The sequence below is a fragment of the Pteropus vampyrus genome, unplaced genomic scaffold (assembly GCF_000151845.1).
Source record: "Pteropus vampyrus isolate Shadow unplaced genomic scaffold, Pvam_2.0 Scaffold41, whole genome shotgun sequence".
Classification (NCBI taxonomy): domain Eukaryota; kingdom Metazoa; phylum Chordata; class Mammalia; order Chiroptera; family Pteropodidae; genus Pteropus; species Pteropus vampyrus.
Genome location: NW_011888822.1, coordinates 10,014,000 through 10,032,529, shown reverse-complemented (window position 1 = coordinate 10,032,529; position 18,530 = coordinate 10,014,000). Strand labels below are relative to the sequence as shown.

At 36.3% G+C, this 18,530-nt stretch overlaps 1 protein-coding gene across 1 annotated transcript in view; it reads left to right on the top strand.

Annotated features, from left to right (window-relative positions):
* The window catches only part of MDFIC2 (MyoD family inhibitor domain containing 2), a 108,352-nt gene extending 95,862 nt beyond the window's left edge, over positions 1-12,490 (top strand). The window contains exons 3-4 of the mRNA XM_023529710.1: positions 4,172-4,393; positions 12,231-12,490. Coding sequence (XP_023385478.1) covers positions 4,172-4,393; positions 12,231-12,490 — 482 coding nt within the window. The remainder of the gene's footprint in view (positions 1-4,171; positions 4,394-12,230) is intronic.
* The last annotated feature ends 6,040 nt before the right edge of the window (positions 12,491-18,530 follow it).

Genomic DNA, 18,530 nt, shown 5'->3' with positions numbered 1-18,530 from the left:
ATATTGAAGAGCTGCAGGGAAAGAAAGGAACCAATAATAGAGACAGAGCACATAAGTAAAAGAATTAAACCAAAAGAGAGAAAGGAAGGGAAGGGAAGGGAAGGGAAGGGAAGGGAAGGGAAGGGAAGGGAAGGGAAGGGAATGAATAAACAAGAATAGAATCAGAGGAGCCAGGGAAGAAAGATGTTACTTATTCTTAATTTGCATATATGCACACACTTAGCGAATACATGGATGCAAATATGATAAAGTCATATTTAATAAAAATCATTAAAATGTTTGCTTAATAACTTAAAGTAAATAAATTAATAGTTCTAGCATATTGATTCATCTACTGAATGCGGGTACTCAATAAATGTTAATTGAATTAAATTAATAACATTTACTTAATGGTAATAAAAAATTAATTAACTGTCTGTCTTTTCTGTTATTTAGGTTTATGCCCATTGGTTCTGCAATTACTTCCAGCCTAAATATGAATTTTCTATTTCACTGACTTTCAAGATACACTTTAATTTCTTTCCCTAAGAAATACAGTTGAGCTTCTAATTTTTGTCCTAATTTTGGAGTTCTTTTTTGGAAAAAAATATTTTCTTTATATTAATGTCAAGACCTATCTATAACATCCTAAATATAGTTTCATGGGTTTCTTGTTTAATTCCAAAATAGTTTTTCTCTGCAGAAGATGTGATACCACTTTTTATGTGTTTCTCCTTTTAGCTTATGCTACTTTATAATACTTTGGGAACTATGTCAAATAACACCACAAAAGAAGGAATCTGGAGAAATTATTGTTAGCATGCCATCTATAAAAGATGGAAGATGTCAGTAACATTCACCGAAAAATTGTGACTCACTTCAGATGTCAGAATTCTGGGTTGAACAGACTGGGTTCTGAAATGTGTGTATGTCAGATGATTTTCTAATGAGCAACAGATAGTTCCCACTAGGGAATGAAAAAAAATATAAACAGAGATATAGAATTAAAATAACTTTATGAATGGCAGTTTAACTTCTCTATAAAATCCTCAAGCCCCATGTCTCCAAATGGTTGCTTAATGTAGCACACCACTTAGATTCAAATGCTATACCTAAAATTGTCGCAAAATTAAAAAGAGAATCATATACCGCTTGGCTGTATACCGTATTCTCCGCATGTTCTTACATACCAGTAACCTCTATCCAACTTTTTTTTGTTAGTGAATTACTTTGTGCAAAAGCAATTTAAATTCCATGCAGCCTGACTACGTGTGATAATTTGAACTGATTGTTAATTAATTCTGTAAGTAAATAGCTACTGCAATCTCCATACTCATCAAGGTTTCGTTATCTACCAGCTCTTTCTAAGATGCTCTTTAATGTACAGTAGAATGCTGCTGTAACTGAAGGGCAGGATTCTCTGTGTGTGCAAGGAGGTAGTCTTGCTTTGCTAAGACTGATCAGGGAGAGGCATGTCTTTAAAGCTGTTTGCAAGGCTTGATTTGGAATGGCTGACACATCATGGGATTTAGGGTGAAGAGGGTTTTGCTGATGTGCAGTCTTAATAGCTAGGAAGCAGAGATAAGAGTTAAGAACAATTAGAACAAATGTTGTATAATATAAAAGACAAAGATAAGAGCATAGCTTTTGGAATTGACCAGGCCTAGGTTCAAATCCCAGTTCTATCATTTGCTAAAGAGGACTCCTTGGGCAAGTTATCTAAATAAACTATCTAAGCCTTGGTTACATTAATTCATCTGTTTACTTGGGGTACCAATTCACACATTTCCCATCTGTTCTAGGAAGCCGACAATATCTACCTCCTAGTGCTTAAGTTAAATAAGGTTATAAGTGGTACCATAGAGCTTAACATGCATGCTTGCAACTGTGTGTGTGTGCGTGTGTGTGTGTGCAAGCTGTGATTTGATTTTCAATCTGGGTGATTTTGCCCCATAGGAGAATTTGGCAATATCTACAGATATTTTTGTTTATTGCAACCTAGGGCAATGAGTGCTGCTGGCATCCAGTAAGTAGAGGACAGGGATGCTGCTAAACATCCTACAATATCCGTATGACAAAGACTTATCAGGCCCAAAATATCAATACTGCTTAAGTGCTCTAAGGTGCAATTTAAATGGCTATCTGTTTGTGATATTAGCTGGTTACTGGACACTTTGGTACCCAAGTAAGAAAAATAAACTATTCTTAACATCATCATCATCATCATCAAAATATCATTAATTTGGTGAATTTCTCTTGGGTTAGAGGAAGCCCAGAGCTTCCCAATCTGTTGAACTAATTCTGTCTATTCAATATTATGTTAATTGCTATCAACAATATTTGTTTTCCTGAACCCCTATTTTTGCCAATCCTTTTTAGGGTGAATCAAACTGCAACCAAGAGATTTAAAGCCAGCAGCATAACAAATACAGAATAATAATTAAATATTGTTGAAAGCCAAGACTTTTGGAAGCTCAGAAAGAGACAAAAATGGCCTAATACAATTGTGTGCAGCATACTGTTAGCTCCCGTGCCAGTCAGGAGCCTTTGAAGAGCCACTGTCTCATGACTGGTTTCTGAAAATCACTGACGCACAGATCAATGTGTTGTTCTCTCATGGCAGTGGTTCCCAAACTTGTCTACATGTTGGAATCACCTGAGGAGCTTCAAAAATCTGTTGGGATGGATCTGGGAGGGGTTATCTGAGCTTTAAAAAATTTCACATTTTTAAAATGTTTCCCAGATAATTTTACTCTGTAGGCAGGTCTGGGGACCACTGTCCTAAGAGCTAGAACAAAGTAGAGATTTCCATCTGCCCCAAACTAAGAAGCAAATTTTGAAAGGATAATGAATATGGACCTGGCAAGAATATATTTCTTGCACTGAGCTGTGTAAGCATGGTAAAATCAAACCAGGTTGCCAACTGTATTATTTATTTCAGTCACTCAGTGAGCATTATTGAATCGACCAGGCATTGGGCCAGCAATGGAAATGCAATTCTCCAGAATTCATCTTCACCACCTCCCAAAAGTGCAGCCAAATCACCAGGATTATTGCTTGCTGTGGTCTTAAGATGTCCCCAGTAGATAGCCTTCCTGCGCGTTTGAGAATACCTCCTGTTAATTCTTTTCTCAGATCTTAGAATTCTTCTGTTTAATGAGTGTAGGTAATAATAAATTAACTGTCCAATACCCAGTCTAGTTCTCTCTATAATATGACTTCATGGCTTCATGGTGTGCTTCTTTTTTATACCCTCCTCAATATTGTAACTTAAAAGTTACTTTTTGCTAACTTGTTTGACACTTGTGAGAGCCAGGGACCATGCCTGTCTTAGTCAACAATGTATCCCCACTGCCCTGCCCAGTGCTTATTACACAACAGACTCTCAGTTATTATATGGAAATGAATGAATAAATATGGAAGTTCTAAAATACATAAAGCACCTAGGCCTTCTCAGCCTTCTCTATGCCACTTTGAACCAGAATCTCAATCAAAGATTTTGATAGAGGTTCCTTAACATCTCTAATAATTATGCCAGGTGATGATACAGAAATATAGCATTCTCCCAAGAAGCACACCCCCTAAGTCTATATAGACCATCATCTGAATAGAGACATAACAAATACCAAAGCAAAGAAAAAGGTAGCTACTTAGTCTTTGAGGGTAGAAATAAAAATGAGCATGTGACTATTTATTTATGACCACTTTTCTTATACAAGGGAGCAAACTGAGGTTGGCAGAAACAAAGAAATAAAACAACTTGGTTGAGATCACATACCATTACTGAGAAGTACTGCCCTGCATTGAAGATCTTTGACTACTTCTCAGAACTATAAAACACTATGACAGTAAGCTGACGACATACTATAAGATTTTGTTGATCCAAGCGAATGAATTCCTTGATTCTCTCCACTCATCATTAAAAGACCCAGAGTAGAAATAAATGTCATAAATCACTATAATATGTAAAACTTGGAATGTGTGTAAAATTTTATAATTATTGCACTCTTTTGTTTTTACTTGTATTTTCATTCAAAACTTCCTCATCAATAATGCCTTATTTTTTTAAAGAAGAGTTTATTCTTATGAAAGTCTAGAATTTGAAATTTTCTGCAAGTGTCCACTCTTAGATCACTAGGTTACGTCAACTATAATGGGTTTGTGTATGTGTGTGTGTGTTTTTTTCATCTAGATACGCAACTTACAAATGAAAAACATGTTGAAGAGAAACCCATTAATGCTATCGTTATAAATTCAGTATCTGAATTCAATATCACAGATGGACCAGCCCAGGAAACTCTCAATGAGAAAAAACTGTCAGAATCCAGCAAATCACTGTCCTCCCTTGAAGAATGCCAAACGAAATTTTCTTACCTTCAAACCGATACTTCAGTTCATCAGAGAGACACTGATGGTATGTTTCTCAGAATCAACCCATCTCTAAATAAAGCTCCCAAACCCCAACCCCTGTAAAATCATCACATATGCTGTTAAGGGGAAAAAAAGGCTTTATGAATATTAAACAGGAAGACTTCGATTTGAAAACACTAGTGAATGACACATGTCAAGGTCACTTTGCAATTATGAGATGCTTGGCAGATTGTTTGCTCTCTCAAAGCTGGGAATCGGAAGCAAAGTGTTTTTAAATAGCTAGGGTGAGGTGTAGTCATTCTTGCTATAGGACTAGGAAGTGAATAAAGAAAAATGACAATTTTTTTCTTCTGAGATCTGGAACTATTTACCCCATGACTCTAGGCAGAGAGGAAAAGGAACGACACTGACATGTGGGAAAGGTATAGACATAGACTGTATAAAATATCTAGATGCTTACATCTGCAACCTGTGAAAAAGGGTTGGTTCCTCTACGTAATATCACTTCCTAAGCATTCTGATCAGTGCAAACCTAGACCAGATCATCCCTATACATGACAAAAGAAGGCATGTTCCATTTGTAAAGCCAATTTCAAATTGATTTGGTGCTAAATGATCAGCATAGTCTCGTTTAAAGTCATAGACTCCACACCAAGACATATGAATTTTACTCAGGTTAACTTTTCAGCGACCTTTCCAGGAGACATAAACCGTTCAAGAATTTTGTAGTGTTCAATATCTACATTTGCATTTAAAGAAAGCTAAGAGGACTTTCTCAAAGGAAGATATAATAAGGTATAGTTCCTGATCTATATTTAAATTCATATTTATTTTTAAAAAGTTGTTTAAAATAAACTCTGTATAAGAGGAACTTTGGAATCACATCAGTTTAACTTCTGGCTCTGAAATTTATTAACTGTATAAAATTAGGTAAGTTTTTTTTATCGCCTCTGAATTTCAGTCTCTGAGTTATAATATAATGGAGATAGTAACTCGTTATAGGGTGTTTTGAAAATCAAATTAAAGAACATCTATTATGCAACCAGTACAGAACCTGTCACATAATATATATTCAATTTTGCTTTTATTATGATTACAGTTTTAGGAAGTAAGAGAAGAAATGATTTCTAACATATGTTATACATGTGATGTCTTGTACAAATTTATCATGGATGCTTTAGACCAGAAGCTATGGACACAATTGCCTGTGATTGCCAGGATATAATGTGAATAATAAAGTAAATCAGAAGTAAATGATAGAGATTGATGAGGACTGCGGCAAGGTGAAAAGTACTATCTCTATTCAGCTCCAGCTAATTGTTGCCAGAAGGAAATAAAGGCCCCAAACTGCCAGATCTAGAGTGTTACATGAAATCTCTAAAATTTTAAGCATTGACAATAGCTCCATTTCGTTTACAAAGTTTCGGACACCCCCATCTACACACAACTTTGGGCCAACTTTGGCCTATAGACTGACAGGTTACAGCCTCGAATCCAAGTTTCTGGCTTTGTTAGAGTTTGATGCCAATGGGAAAAAACAGGCAAAACAGGAGAGTTCTCTGCAAAACATTTTGATGCTGGAGCATTTTATCAGATAGTATCATGGATGCACGGATTTTACCTGTAATAGATCTTGGTTATTTGATCCCAGAATTAGAAATTGCCATTGTACATGTTTATACCATATAACTCAGAGTAGCTCCAGATCCACTCTGATTTATTTTATGAGGAATCCTGGGAGAATGAGAAGGGCCAATGTGGCTACCATGACACCTAAACCTTTCATTCTCAGAGAAGGGCCAAAATGACTAATTCATTAAAATAGCACTTGATACCTAGGACCCTCCATGCAAGAAAAATCATCGACCATTCTTCGGAAGAGTAAAGGAGAATCATGAGGATAGCCGAATTAGATTATTTTTTAAGCCTGGGCCAAGGCCAGTATGACCCAGGAAATTCTGGTTTTAAGATAACAACACAGATAATAATCCATCCTTCCTTCCCCTTGTTGTAGAAAATCCTCCCATCAGCGAGGTAAGAGCTTTTGGTAACTGAATGAAAAAAGAGACCAGAAAGCTCAGACTGAGGCAACAAACAGTGATAAGAAACTTTCATTATCCTAAAGAACAAACATCAAGGAAATCAAGAGTTAAGTCAGACTCACTTCATTTTAGAGAATTTTTGATAGTAATTAATTTAAGGATGTAGAAATTGAGAGCTGGGGTCATTGTTCGTACTGAGATAAATACAGAAATATCTTTCAGGAACAGCAGGAGAAACAGAAGGGAAAAAAGAAGATCACATTCACTTTCATGTAGTTTGTGGTTAATTTATTTTCAAATGTATAAATGAGTGCATAGGAATGGATGCTTAATTGTTAATATCTATTATTTATATACATTGCCCCACTTAAAACAAGATAGAAAAGCCTCACACATGCAGATTTTGTAAAATGTGTTATATCCATTAGCACAGTTCATGGTGTGTGCTCTGATGGGAATTTAAAAGGATCTTTACTGCACATCACGCACTGTGTGCTGCAACATTACTTTATTATTAAATCGTGGCTCATCCTGTGTGGTCCTTTTCCCAAATAAAATGGAAAAAGTCCAGAGCACTATTTGTGTCTCTGCTTCTGTTTCTATGTTCTTATTGGAAAAGCAACCCTGCAGATAATAAAACCAGGGATACACATGATATTAGAAAATAGGAGCCTTAAAAAGAATCCTGAGAATATACCTAATTGATGTATAATTTTGAATTTGAGACGTTTCATCCAGGTGGAAGAGGAAAATCATAAATACAAGATACCTCAAAAGAATAGTCTTAATTACACCATGGACTACTGAATAAAATGATTACATTTTCTACACAGTAAATTTCATACAATTAAATGCAGTAGTGTCACCTTATAAAATGTTTCAATTTTATAATTATCTCAGTTCATTTGCTCAGAAAAAAACATAAGCACAAATTTACCAAGTATCACCCAAATCTAGTCATTTCAGTTCTAAAGAACTGACTTGAATGTTAGTTGTGCTTGTCTGAACTTAAATAGATCTTGACATATTTAAGTAGCTATTAAAATTGATAACATCAAGGATGATACCCCAGCTAGAAAAAGACATTTAGTCATACTTTATTTATTCGCATTCTACATTATACACTTAAAAAATCCTGAATGTTGGGGGAGTAGGAACCAATTTTTATACTTTTGACCAAAAACTTTTAGTAATCAGAGACATTGTGTCATGAAGCTCATTATTATGCCAAATTCTCTGCGATGACACATTAACTATTAACGTATTAGAATATTGGATTTGGACCAGGCTCATTTTGCCTTTTTTTTTTTCTTAGTTGGTTTTGGGGGCAAAAGATTGTTGTTTTCTGGGGTCATTTCTGGAAGAACCATGTTCTTGCTACTTTGGATAATAATTCTCAAAGTAGCAGGTGGTATGTTTTCGGAGTTGAGGAATGCTACAAGAACTATAGTTGGCACCTAAAGCTGCCTCTGGTCCCTCCCTCCTCCTAATCATGGGCACCATGGTGGCAAGACTGAAAGCTGGGAGGGCAAACTCAGGGAGCACGAGACTGACCATGAGGCTGACATTTATGGAAACTCTTTGTATTGTGACCCTTTCTCCTATAATTAAGAATGATTCTTTCTAATGAGGCAGCTACTTGCTCTTAATTAGCCGTTCCCCAGTTGTGCATTTAGCACCTGTGGAGCCTGCAGTAGTCTTTCAGTGTTATTAGGGTATCACTTAGCACATTACAGCCTTGATGTCCTAAAAGTAACCTAGGGGTGTGAAAAGGAAATGACGCAACTCTAAGAGGTTTTTGTTGCGGCTTCTTGCTCACAGCTAAATATCAGCATTGGCTGTATGGCCGGCAGGTCCATCTTAAATCTTCTTTAATCCAGGTTTAAGAAGGTAAAATGTGGGGAACTGAGATGGGTACTCTGATGGCAGTGATTGGAACCTATGCCAAGATGCCAGGTGGTTCAATAATGGGAATTCAATGTACAGAGAATGTGTTATAAAGGTATTAGAAGAGATGAAAAGCCAAGTAAGGGAACAGTGAGACCACTCAGAACTTAGCAACAACATGAAGGCTCTGCCACCTCTTTTCCTTGGTCCCTCCAGGCCACTAGTAGACCACTAGTACCAGCATTATTTCAGAGGCCACTAGTATCCAACTGTTACTAAACAGACTGCTAGTAAGTGGCATTAGTAGGAACCAGAGAGAGAAGGGCATTCAGAGAGAAAACTAAGGAGAAGATGTAACCTCCGCCTGACACCACTCAAAGCAAAGCAAGAGGAGAAATACCCCAGACTTTTACTTTCTTCCACCCTCTCATTTCCCATTGCTGCCCTCTATTGGCTGAACCTAGCCAGAAGCCACTTCATAGAACCTGGAAAAAGGGATTTACCAGTTGGGAATACAGAGCGGAGCAGGAGAGCCAGGCTGTCAGTAAGCCTGCAGTGTCCTGTGCTATGCTCAAACATGGCAGAAGAGAGTAAGAGTGTTATGAAGGGAAAGCCAGGCTTCAGAGTTAAGAGCTCTGAAGGAGATAGCCTGGGTTCAAATGATAGCCCTACCATTTCCTGTGTTTCTTAAACTATCTGAACCACACTTTTCTTATCTATAGAACAATAATAATAGTACTCAACTCAGGGTTATTTCAAGACCTATATGAGATGCACATAAAATGTAGAAGGCTGCAAATTTCCTTTATTAAACAGTTGGATCATATAAGAACAGGTAACAGAGCATGTACTTTGGATCCAAAAAGACTTAGATTTGAATCTCTGCTCCACCGTCTTACAGTTGAAAGATTTAGGACCGTCAGGGACAACCTCTGAGTCTTAGTCCTTCCATCCAAAAAATTGGGACGACTTCATTTATCCCGAATTGTTCATTTATTCATTCATTCAACAGAGGTGTGGCTTTCTTGTAACTTAGATTCTAGTAGGAGATAATTAACTAATTAACAAAATAATTAGTTTACTGTCATCCTGTAGTTAGTACTATGAAGAAAAAATAAAGCAGGGTACTATGAGAGTTTTAGCAAGGATGTGATTTAGAGGAAAGGTGTTTTAAGCCGAAGATGCAAAGGTTGAGTAGGAGTTAGGTAAAGTTGTGAGGGGACAGTGTCTGACACACACCAAAGATAGAGTACGTGCAAAGGCCCTGAGTTAGGTGCATCCCAAGAACTAAAATTTAGCCCATGCGGCTGGAGTGCTGTGAGTAAGGAAGAGAGTAGGATTGGAAGACAGAGAAATAGGCAGGAATCTCATCACGCAGGGGCTTACAGGCTATGCAAAATTTTCCTTGAACTGGTTATGCTGCTTTTGTGCAAACAAAAATTGGCCATATGCAAAACAGTTTAGCCTGCTCATGTAGAATTATTTAATATGCCTTTTAGGAAAAGTGTGGAACACACTTGAAAGTTGGGGAAAATCTGTTTTCAATTCATTAATGTTGCTGTGTTTTTTTGGGCAAGAGGCTCTGCCTTTTATAACCAAATAAAAAGGACTGACTTAGAAAAAAATGGGCTCTATTCTCAAGTGCAAAATAGAAGGGTGGAAGGAAACAAATGCCAATTTGGCCAAAGGATTAGGCCAAACTTTTTTTTTTTTTTTGGTAAATAAAATCTATTGTAGACATCAGAAGCAGAGACCTCCAGAGTCTGCCAACTTGCAGAGAGGTTGACAAGAGGAATTCAACCAAAGGTTATACGCCTTCAGGAAATTATAAGGCCATTTTACAAACAAGTTCTTCACACTCTGACAGGAAACAGCAGCTCCTATCTTCACAAGTCATCCTGCACTCAATCCAACTTACCTCCAAACCAAACTTTCAACATTGCATCTACAAATGACAGGACCAAGTGGGATCATTTTTATATAGTCATGCCCTGAGTAAGTCTCTTGAGCCTCCAGCCTGAGGGATCATGAGGCATTTGCTTGGAATATTTTCTACTAAGAATCCCTCTTCTTTCCCAGAGACTGCTATAATAGCGATCTTGGCATAGGTAAGACTTGATGAGGTTTCACGCCCCAGGTCTTTGACCACCGACACACCCTGTTTAGAAATGCAAAGTCTATGTACTGTACTAACTTACTCCTGAATTTTTGTGGGTGTTTTGTGGTGACTTATGAGATAAAGGTGAGTTGGCCACATGCTGGGAGCTGGCTTTAAGTGAATAAAAATACGCCCAATCTGGCAAAGAGATGAGAACGTACACCATAGAGGTATTATGGAATATACTGCCTGAACTATAAATATTGAGTAATGGCCACAGCACCTGCAACAATATATGGCAATTAAAGTAGTTGTAAAAGTCACAGCTTGGCTCTTTACCACCGTCTTAGTGAGAAGAAAGGAAAGGAGGGCCAGGGAAGGAGAGGCAGGGATGAATGGAGGGAGGGACAGAGGAAGAAAAGGAAGATTTCTGTTTACCCACATGCAGGACTCACTTTAGACATTTAAATAGTGTTTTTAAAATAAATTAAAATGACTTTTAAAAAATTATTTGTTGCTTTTTAGAGCAGGCATCCATATTCTTCCTTCTCTCTTAAAGACTAACAAGTATATGAACAATAAAAAAAAAAAGAAGTTTTCTGGAAAATATTGTTAAAATTAAATGAATGAGGTTCTAAGAACACTTAGAATATGCTAGCAGATTTCTCAGACTGCAAAATCTCTTCTGTCAGTTTGTGCAGTTTCCGTCGACTGAAGTCCAAAAACCAAAAGTTATTAACCTTCTTATTGGGAAAAGTAAATCCTTATGAAAGTCTAACTTTAATGAATTGATAAGCCCACCAGGAGTAGAAAAATTCTCTCCAATTTATGCTAGAATGTTACTTTCAACCATCAACAATTTTTAGGATACTGATTTTAATTAATTAGATGTGTCATGTGAACACTTATGTAGGCTTTACAAAATGCTCACATGTTTTTGAGATGTTTTTGACTAAAAAGCAAAGAAAAGGAAAGAAAAGAAAAGTTATAATTTTAACAAGAGAACCGCTACATCTTCTAACTAATTCCCTTTATGGAAACACAAAAATATAATAATCTATAACCCATCATAGCTGTTTGGCTAGAATTACCAATTACCTTCAATGCCTGAGAGATACTTTTCAGATTTTTACAATTCTGCATAGTAAATTTTTAAACTGATTTTCTTAAAGAGGTTGATAAGATTTATACACTTTTAGGAATATGATGACGTATTTCATCTGACTTGAATATAAAACCAAGGCTTTATATAACTGGAAGGAAAAAGAAACAGGGGTTAAAAGTAAAATTCAGCCAAAAAACTATGATTATTTTAAAAATTATTTATATTAGATTTTGAAATGTCCTTTTCACTCAAATTTGAATATGGGTGTGGCAAATTTATGGGAATCCACAGCAAACAAATAAGAAAGCTTTGAGACAAGAAGCCAGAAATTTGTAGTCTCTCCTTAATCTCAGCTCTAATTGCTCCCACATGCTCCCTGCACTTGGTGAGGAGCTGCTATTTTTCAGACAGTTGCAAGATTTCCAGATGCATAGCTAATTGTGTGGCTTCTCAGCACCTCTGCAGGCCAAGTAAATAAAGGAGTTTAGAAAAGTGACAGCACTTTAAATAACCAGATTATGTGGAATCAATAGGAAATGCTCAGGAAGTTAATAAAGCAATTACTTAAGTAGAATGAGTACTGCATGGAGGTTGGGGACCTTGAGAGAATATGGTATATATTACTCCTAATGTGGATAAATAATTAAGAGTTGGCGATAAAGTTATCAAGCATATCACCACACAAGCTTGTCCTTCATAGATGACCCACATATGCCACTACTAATTTTCTTTCTTCTTCTTTAAACAGAGGAGTGTGCCTCTCTTATCCTCACCTGTCTGTTTTGCCAGTTTTGGGATTGTCTCCTGATGCTCCCTGATACGTGCGAAACGGTGTGTACCAACTTGTGCTGCCCCTCTCACAGGTATCAACACACCTCGGATGAAAGCCAGTCTCGGAATGATTGCAATTGCAACTGTGACATGGACTGCAGCCTTTTTGAATCTTGCCATGAGACCGGCGAGTGTCTGGAGCTGGCCATGGAGATTTCAGAAATCTGTTACCGCTGATGCAACAAAGTAACTGAGCTCCGGCAGACCCTTGGCTGCACAGGGCAATTCCATTACAGTAAGACTGATTTCCCTGTACTGAAATGTAAGGACTGTACACATTTCTTGAATACTATAGACCATTTTACTCTGCACCTGTCTGGGAAAGCTAGTATTGTCAACTCAGTGGTCTTATTCCAAATTTCACAACCGCATGGCTTGCTGAAAAATAAGATCTTGATCACATGTGATGAACAAATCTTAAATACCTCTTAAATGCCATAGGTACAAGATGTTTCCTGACTATACAATAGCATGCTAAAACTCTCTGTGTTATTGCACTCATTGGCTTGCATCATGGATTCAACTTCATTCACAAATTCAGGACAAATTAGTGCATTCTTTTAGAAATGACATACATTAGCTTGTCTTTCTAATGGACTCATGCATAAACATTATGCATTGTTGGTTATTATTAATAATGTATTGTCTAACATCATTTTGTAATTAAAAATTTATTTATACAGTCTCTTAAAATTCACTTATATGTACAGTTTAGGTAGGAAAGGGAATTAAATGAATTAGAAATCGTGTTCCTGTAATTACAACAGATGTCTTTAAGACACCTCCAGTGAATTTTGAATATGATGTACTTTGAGAGAGTACTATAATTCTAGACCATATTATTATATATCTATGACTGTGTCATAACAGGTTATGCATATTCTTAATTTGTTATAGAAAGGCTCTTTTTTATCTAATGAGCATAAATGGGAATTATGTGCAAGTTTCAAGAAAATTACCCCAGATAATCAATTGTTCATTTTCCTCATGTCTGTTTGTTGGGTACAATATGCAACAAGATATTTACACAGAATAAGTTCATTTTACTAAACTATCATTTGTATAGGCACCCCGCAGAAATATATGTGCAGGTATTAACTCAGCACCGAGTTTCCTAATACAGCATGTACATCAGAAACCATAATTTTTTCCTTTTTCTGATAATTAAAGTAATAATTATGTTGAGTATTTCCTCATACTTATAAATTTTTTAAATATATGTGATATAAATTAGAAAGTAATTTTCTACTCAACCAAATTAAAGCAAACTATTTGGAGAAAAAACACACCTAGGTAGAAGTTGCTTCAGAATCTTCTTTACTTTCTGTAGGCATGACATTGCTCATCATTGTGTGCTTATATGTTTCCATGAAGATTTTGCAATATAGTCATTGAATATAAAAAAAGCATAACATATCAATATATCAACACAAAAGTGACGTGGAAAGTAGAGGGAACTTTTTACAATCTAGGGAAACAACAAAAAACTTTAAAGTAGCTGTTTTTGTTTGACTTAGATAATTTCAGGCAAAAGCAACATTTATTTTGTTTCTGTAGTAAACTAATACATTTTTCTATTCTACAGTAAATTCCTCCAAATATTGAAAACTATTAATCTTTAAAAAATATTTTTAGGCTGCCTTTGAAAAGATATTTAACTGCTCTTGTCTTGCTCCTGAGAGCACAGCGCATCCATGGTTAATGCTGGCTTCATTTCTGTTTGACTATCATGTTATTCACAACCCACAGGGCATGAGAGTGCCCCACATTCTTTATGAAACACTTCAGTCTCTGCTTTTTAGAAGCTCAGAGACAATTCTATACTCTATACATAAAACTCGCAGATCATTAAGTGGGTGGAAAAAGTAGATACTTAGAACAGGAAGGGAACTTAAGGCTGTACTTATCCAATATTCTCATTTTTCATAAGAGAAAGTAGAGGCTTCAAGAACTGACTTACTCAAGATCATGCAGTGAGTGAATGGCAGTATCAGGAATTCTAACTCGTACTCTAATTTCTAACTACATCACACCACCCAAATTTCTCCACTTCTTAGTCCAGCTGGTACTCAGTGGTACAGCTGTTCCAATTGTTCAAATATTAAAGCATCACTAGACTGGCTCATAAATAGTCTCTACCTTGAAACTCCTCATCGCTTGCCCCATGCCTCCATTCATCCTGGCCCCTCTCCAAGTACCCACCCACTTCCCCATGATCCAGTCACTAAAGGAAAAACACCTATATCTACAGGATGTCTCTGGGATCTTGTCCCAACAATATAGTACTTGGTGTCATTGATCGGGTCATACCACATTGGTGTTAAATATTTTGACCATCATCTCCTTATTCTTTTAAGTCTACATATCCTCAAATTGTACATGATAACGAATGCATTTCAAATGTAAATCGAATGCTTGTCAATCAGAGACATAAAAATTGCCAGATCTTATTTTATAATGTTGTCAGAATATTATAAGAGCTTTCTGTGGCCTCTCTTTCCATGGTTTGTTAGCTTGTTCCTCACTTTCAGAATTCACCGTGCTATAACAGAAAGGGTTATACAAAGTGTGAAATTTCTTTTCTTTATAACCAATAATAAAACATCATCCTTTTTGCAAACATGAATGACTCTCTCAATTGAATTCTTAAACAATAAAACATACGTGGCTGGGAAAATGCAATTGCAGAGGTAAGATAGATGAAAAAGGAATGTGGTTATTGATTAAATACAAATATCAGAATATCAGAATCTGAGAAGGATCAGAGTTTTTCTGCAATGTTGAAAGCCTGTGATTACAAATAAAGATAATGTTATTCTTTAAGGTGGTCTTCTTAGAGAAAGAGTGTTCCTATTTAAGGAAGCATACCAAATAAGAGGGATTTGAGAAGATACAACCTTTATAGAGTATTGAGAACAGAGATTTTCCCCACAGCAATATAACCAGAAAGGAACATTATCTTTGCTTTGCTCAATGGATTTTTATAAAACCCTTGCTTCTCTAAAAGCCTGCAAATATGGAAAGCAATGAAGAAACAAGTTACATATAACTTGCTAATGAAATTTTCCCAACAGATAACCTGATAGGCTTACAGAATTAATTATCAATGCTGGACAATCAAACTTAATAAAGCGAAAGCCACTTCATTTTTCTCCAAGGGAGTAAAAAAACATATTCAGGCAGAGAAACTTTACAAATAGAAGATACCATGTGAAGGTCTATCAGCAATTTTTTCAAGGATAAATGTGTAGGTGGAAATGTTTGAAGAAGAGAATTCATTATCCAGTTCCTCCAAGTTACTACCTCTAAAAAAATGGAGCAAAAGAATAATATGTACACTTTAGTAAGATGGGTTGACTCTAAGAGTTTTCCCCATTAAATGCTAAATTCACCCAGGCTACACAAACTGATAACCTCTGATAAAATGTAAGTACTTAATTTTAAAGTGTGTTAGATATTCTTTAAGAAGATATCTGAGTTAAACCTAATCAGTTGCTTTATGTGGGCTGTGTTGAAAGGCAAGTGAACATAGAATGATTTTGTAGTGATTATAATCTGCATGGGATTAAAATTATTTTATTGGGCTCCTCTGCATAGGTCTAGACAGCTCCTGACATTACTGGGAAGGAGCCCAGAATGTGCAAAGGAGCTGAGAATCTGGAGACACATTTGTCACAATGGATGGGGCAGGTGCTACCGGCATATAGTGAGTAGAAGACAGGAATGCAACTACATATCCTTAAATGCACAGGACAACCTCCTACAACAAAGATGCGCCTAGCCTCAAATGTTTATAGTGCCAAGGTTGCAAAAGGAATTCTGAAGCCTTCCTACCGATCTCAACGAACCATCATGAAACTGACCTTAAAAAAACTGTTAGAAATAGGGTTGTCAGATAAAACACAGAATGCTCAGTTAACTTTGAATTTCAGATAAACAACAAATCATATTGTAGTATAATCATGTCTCAAATATTATGTATGAAATATACTGCAAAATGATTCTTTGATTATCTGAAATTCAAATTTAGTTGGGTATCCTACATTTCTATTTGTTAAATCTAGCAGCTCTAGTTCAAAAGAGCTAGATTCCACGTTTTGAGAAAGAGTATACAGAAATGATAATTTTTCAGTCCCTCCCAGCCTTTAAGAAAGGAGGAGTTGTTTATCTTTGATTGGAAGCCAGGACATTCATCGGGCCACATTTTACAATGTGGTATAGTGGAGCCTGGCTTAAAGATAGCTCGAAAGCAGGCCACTCTTATTTTTCCTTCTGCCCCAGCTTACACAGGGCCAGCTGCCTTGAATTGAGCTGGCCACGTCCTGTTTTCTCTGCTTCACATCTCTACATGGCAGCTGAGGAAGCACCTCAACCAAGGGCTATCTTGATTCAAGGGATGGGAAGCAGAGGTTCTTGAAATCTTCAAGAACTTCTTAAGCCCTGAAATCTAAACCCATTTTCTGAATACGTCTTGACCAGAAAGACCTATCTGGAAAAGTATATACAAAATATTTTCCCTCTCTAGCTATTTTCCTTTCCATATAGTTACTTCTGTCAAAACTCTGGGGAAAAGGGGTGAGTGGAAGAGTGAGTTAGGCATTTCTTGAACCTGAAATGCAATACCATCTACTAAGACCCTAAGTTCACCATGTACTCTTAGTATGTAGTTAGGGGTAGACCAGAGAGTCTGAACATATTCCCTTCACTAGATAATTCTTATTGATTTTACAGATGAGAAAAATGTTGAATAGATAATATTTGATTAAGTGCTGTATATACATTATTATAATTCTCTAAAAAGCCTTGTAAAATAGAGTATATTACTATTTCTATTTTTCTAGGGTAAATAGAGACTTAAAGAAATTCAATAACTTGACCAATGTCCGACACCAAGTAAGCCATTGTCACAAGGTTTGAATCCAGGTCTGTTCATTCCAAAGTCGATGCTTTTAATCACTAAGCCTAAAACTTGTACACATGAAAAATTATCAAATCATGATGAAGTTCAAGTATTCACTTCTAAATCAAAAGCAATCAGAAAAATATAATGTGTATATTCGGAGAATATTATATTCACTGATAGTAATGTTTTAAAAGCTGTTATCTTGTGTAATGATTAAAATTTGGAACATCTTCAAAATGCTTTTAAGATATATACTCTATAAGCAATAAATGCAAAGACAATGTATTGCAATTTAATCTCTATGTCAGTAGCTTTGTCCCATTAATCTATGGTTATGAAGGCTTACCTTTTAATGTTCCATTTTAGCAAAGCAACTTTGATCTCTGCCTCAAGAGTTCATCCTGCACATGGCACCCATGCCAGCCCCTAATCAGCATTCCATGAGAGGCCCTAGGAGCATGAATTGTTTTTAATCAGTCAACAACACTATAGTCAACCAAATGCATTCTGATACTTAGAACTTTTATCTCAAAAGCTGTGCAGAAACCAAGGTCACAGTAACCTCTTTTATGGTTTATTGTTCCTCAAATGTACTTAAAGTGAATTCACAAAGCCACAACTTATTTTGTGGATACAGAGCTTTCACTAGGTTCAGCACGCTCCGACATCCTCTTTGTTTCCTCTTTCAGCACTTTCTGCCTATGGGTCCTCATTTAACATCAAGTTCCCGTAAATTTAAAAAAAAAGAAATAAAATAAGAATATTGAGCAAGATTCTCACAGTAACTAAGCTACTCATCATTTGTAATTGAGGCTCTTTAGAAAGCTGCATTAATGTTTCAAATCCATGCTGTACAGCTTTGCAATACTAGGCACGGGTCCCTGAAATGGGGTAGGAAGGCAAGAAGGTAGGATGGTGCTAAAGCCATCACTCTGCCATTGTTACAATCAAACAATTGCCAATGTGGGCATGGCAGTAAGTCACAAAGCTCAGGAGGTGACTTTGTGGAATCATCCTTAGGAGGTGAGGTGAAGATGGGGTTCTAATGTAGAAGGGACTCAACGATCCACAGACCACATGAAGTCATCTTTTAGCTCACTTAAAATGTTTTTTATTTTTCAATTACATTTGACACACTATATTATATTAGTTTCAGATGTACAACATAGTGATTAGATATTCATATAACTTACAAAGTGATCACTCCGATAAAACTAGTATCTATCTGACACCATACATAGTTATTAATTACACTATTATTGACTATACTCAGTATGCTGTACTTCATATCCTCATAACTATTATGTAACTACT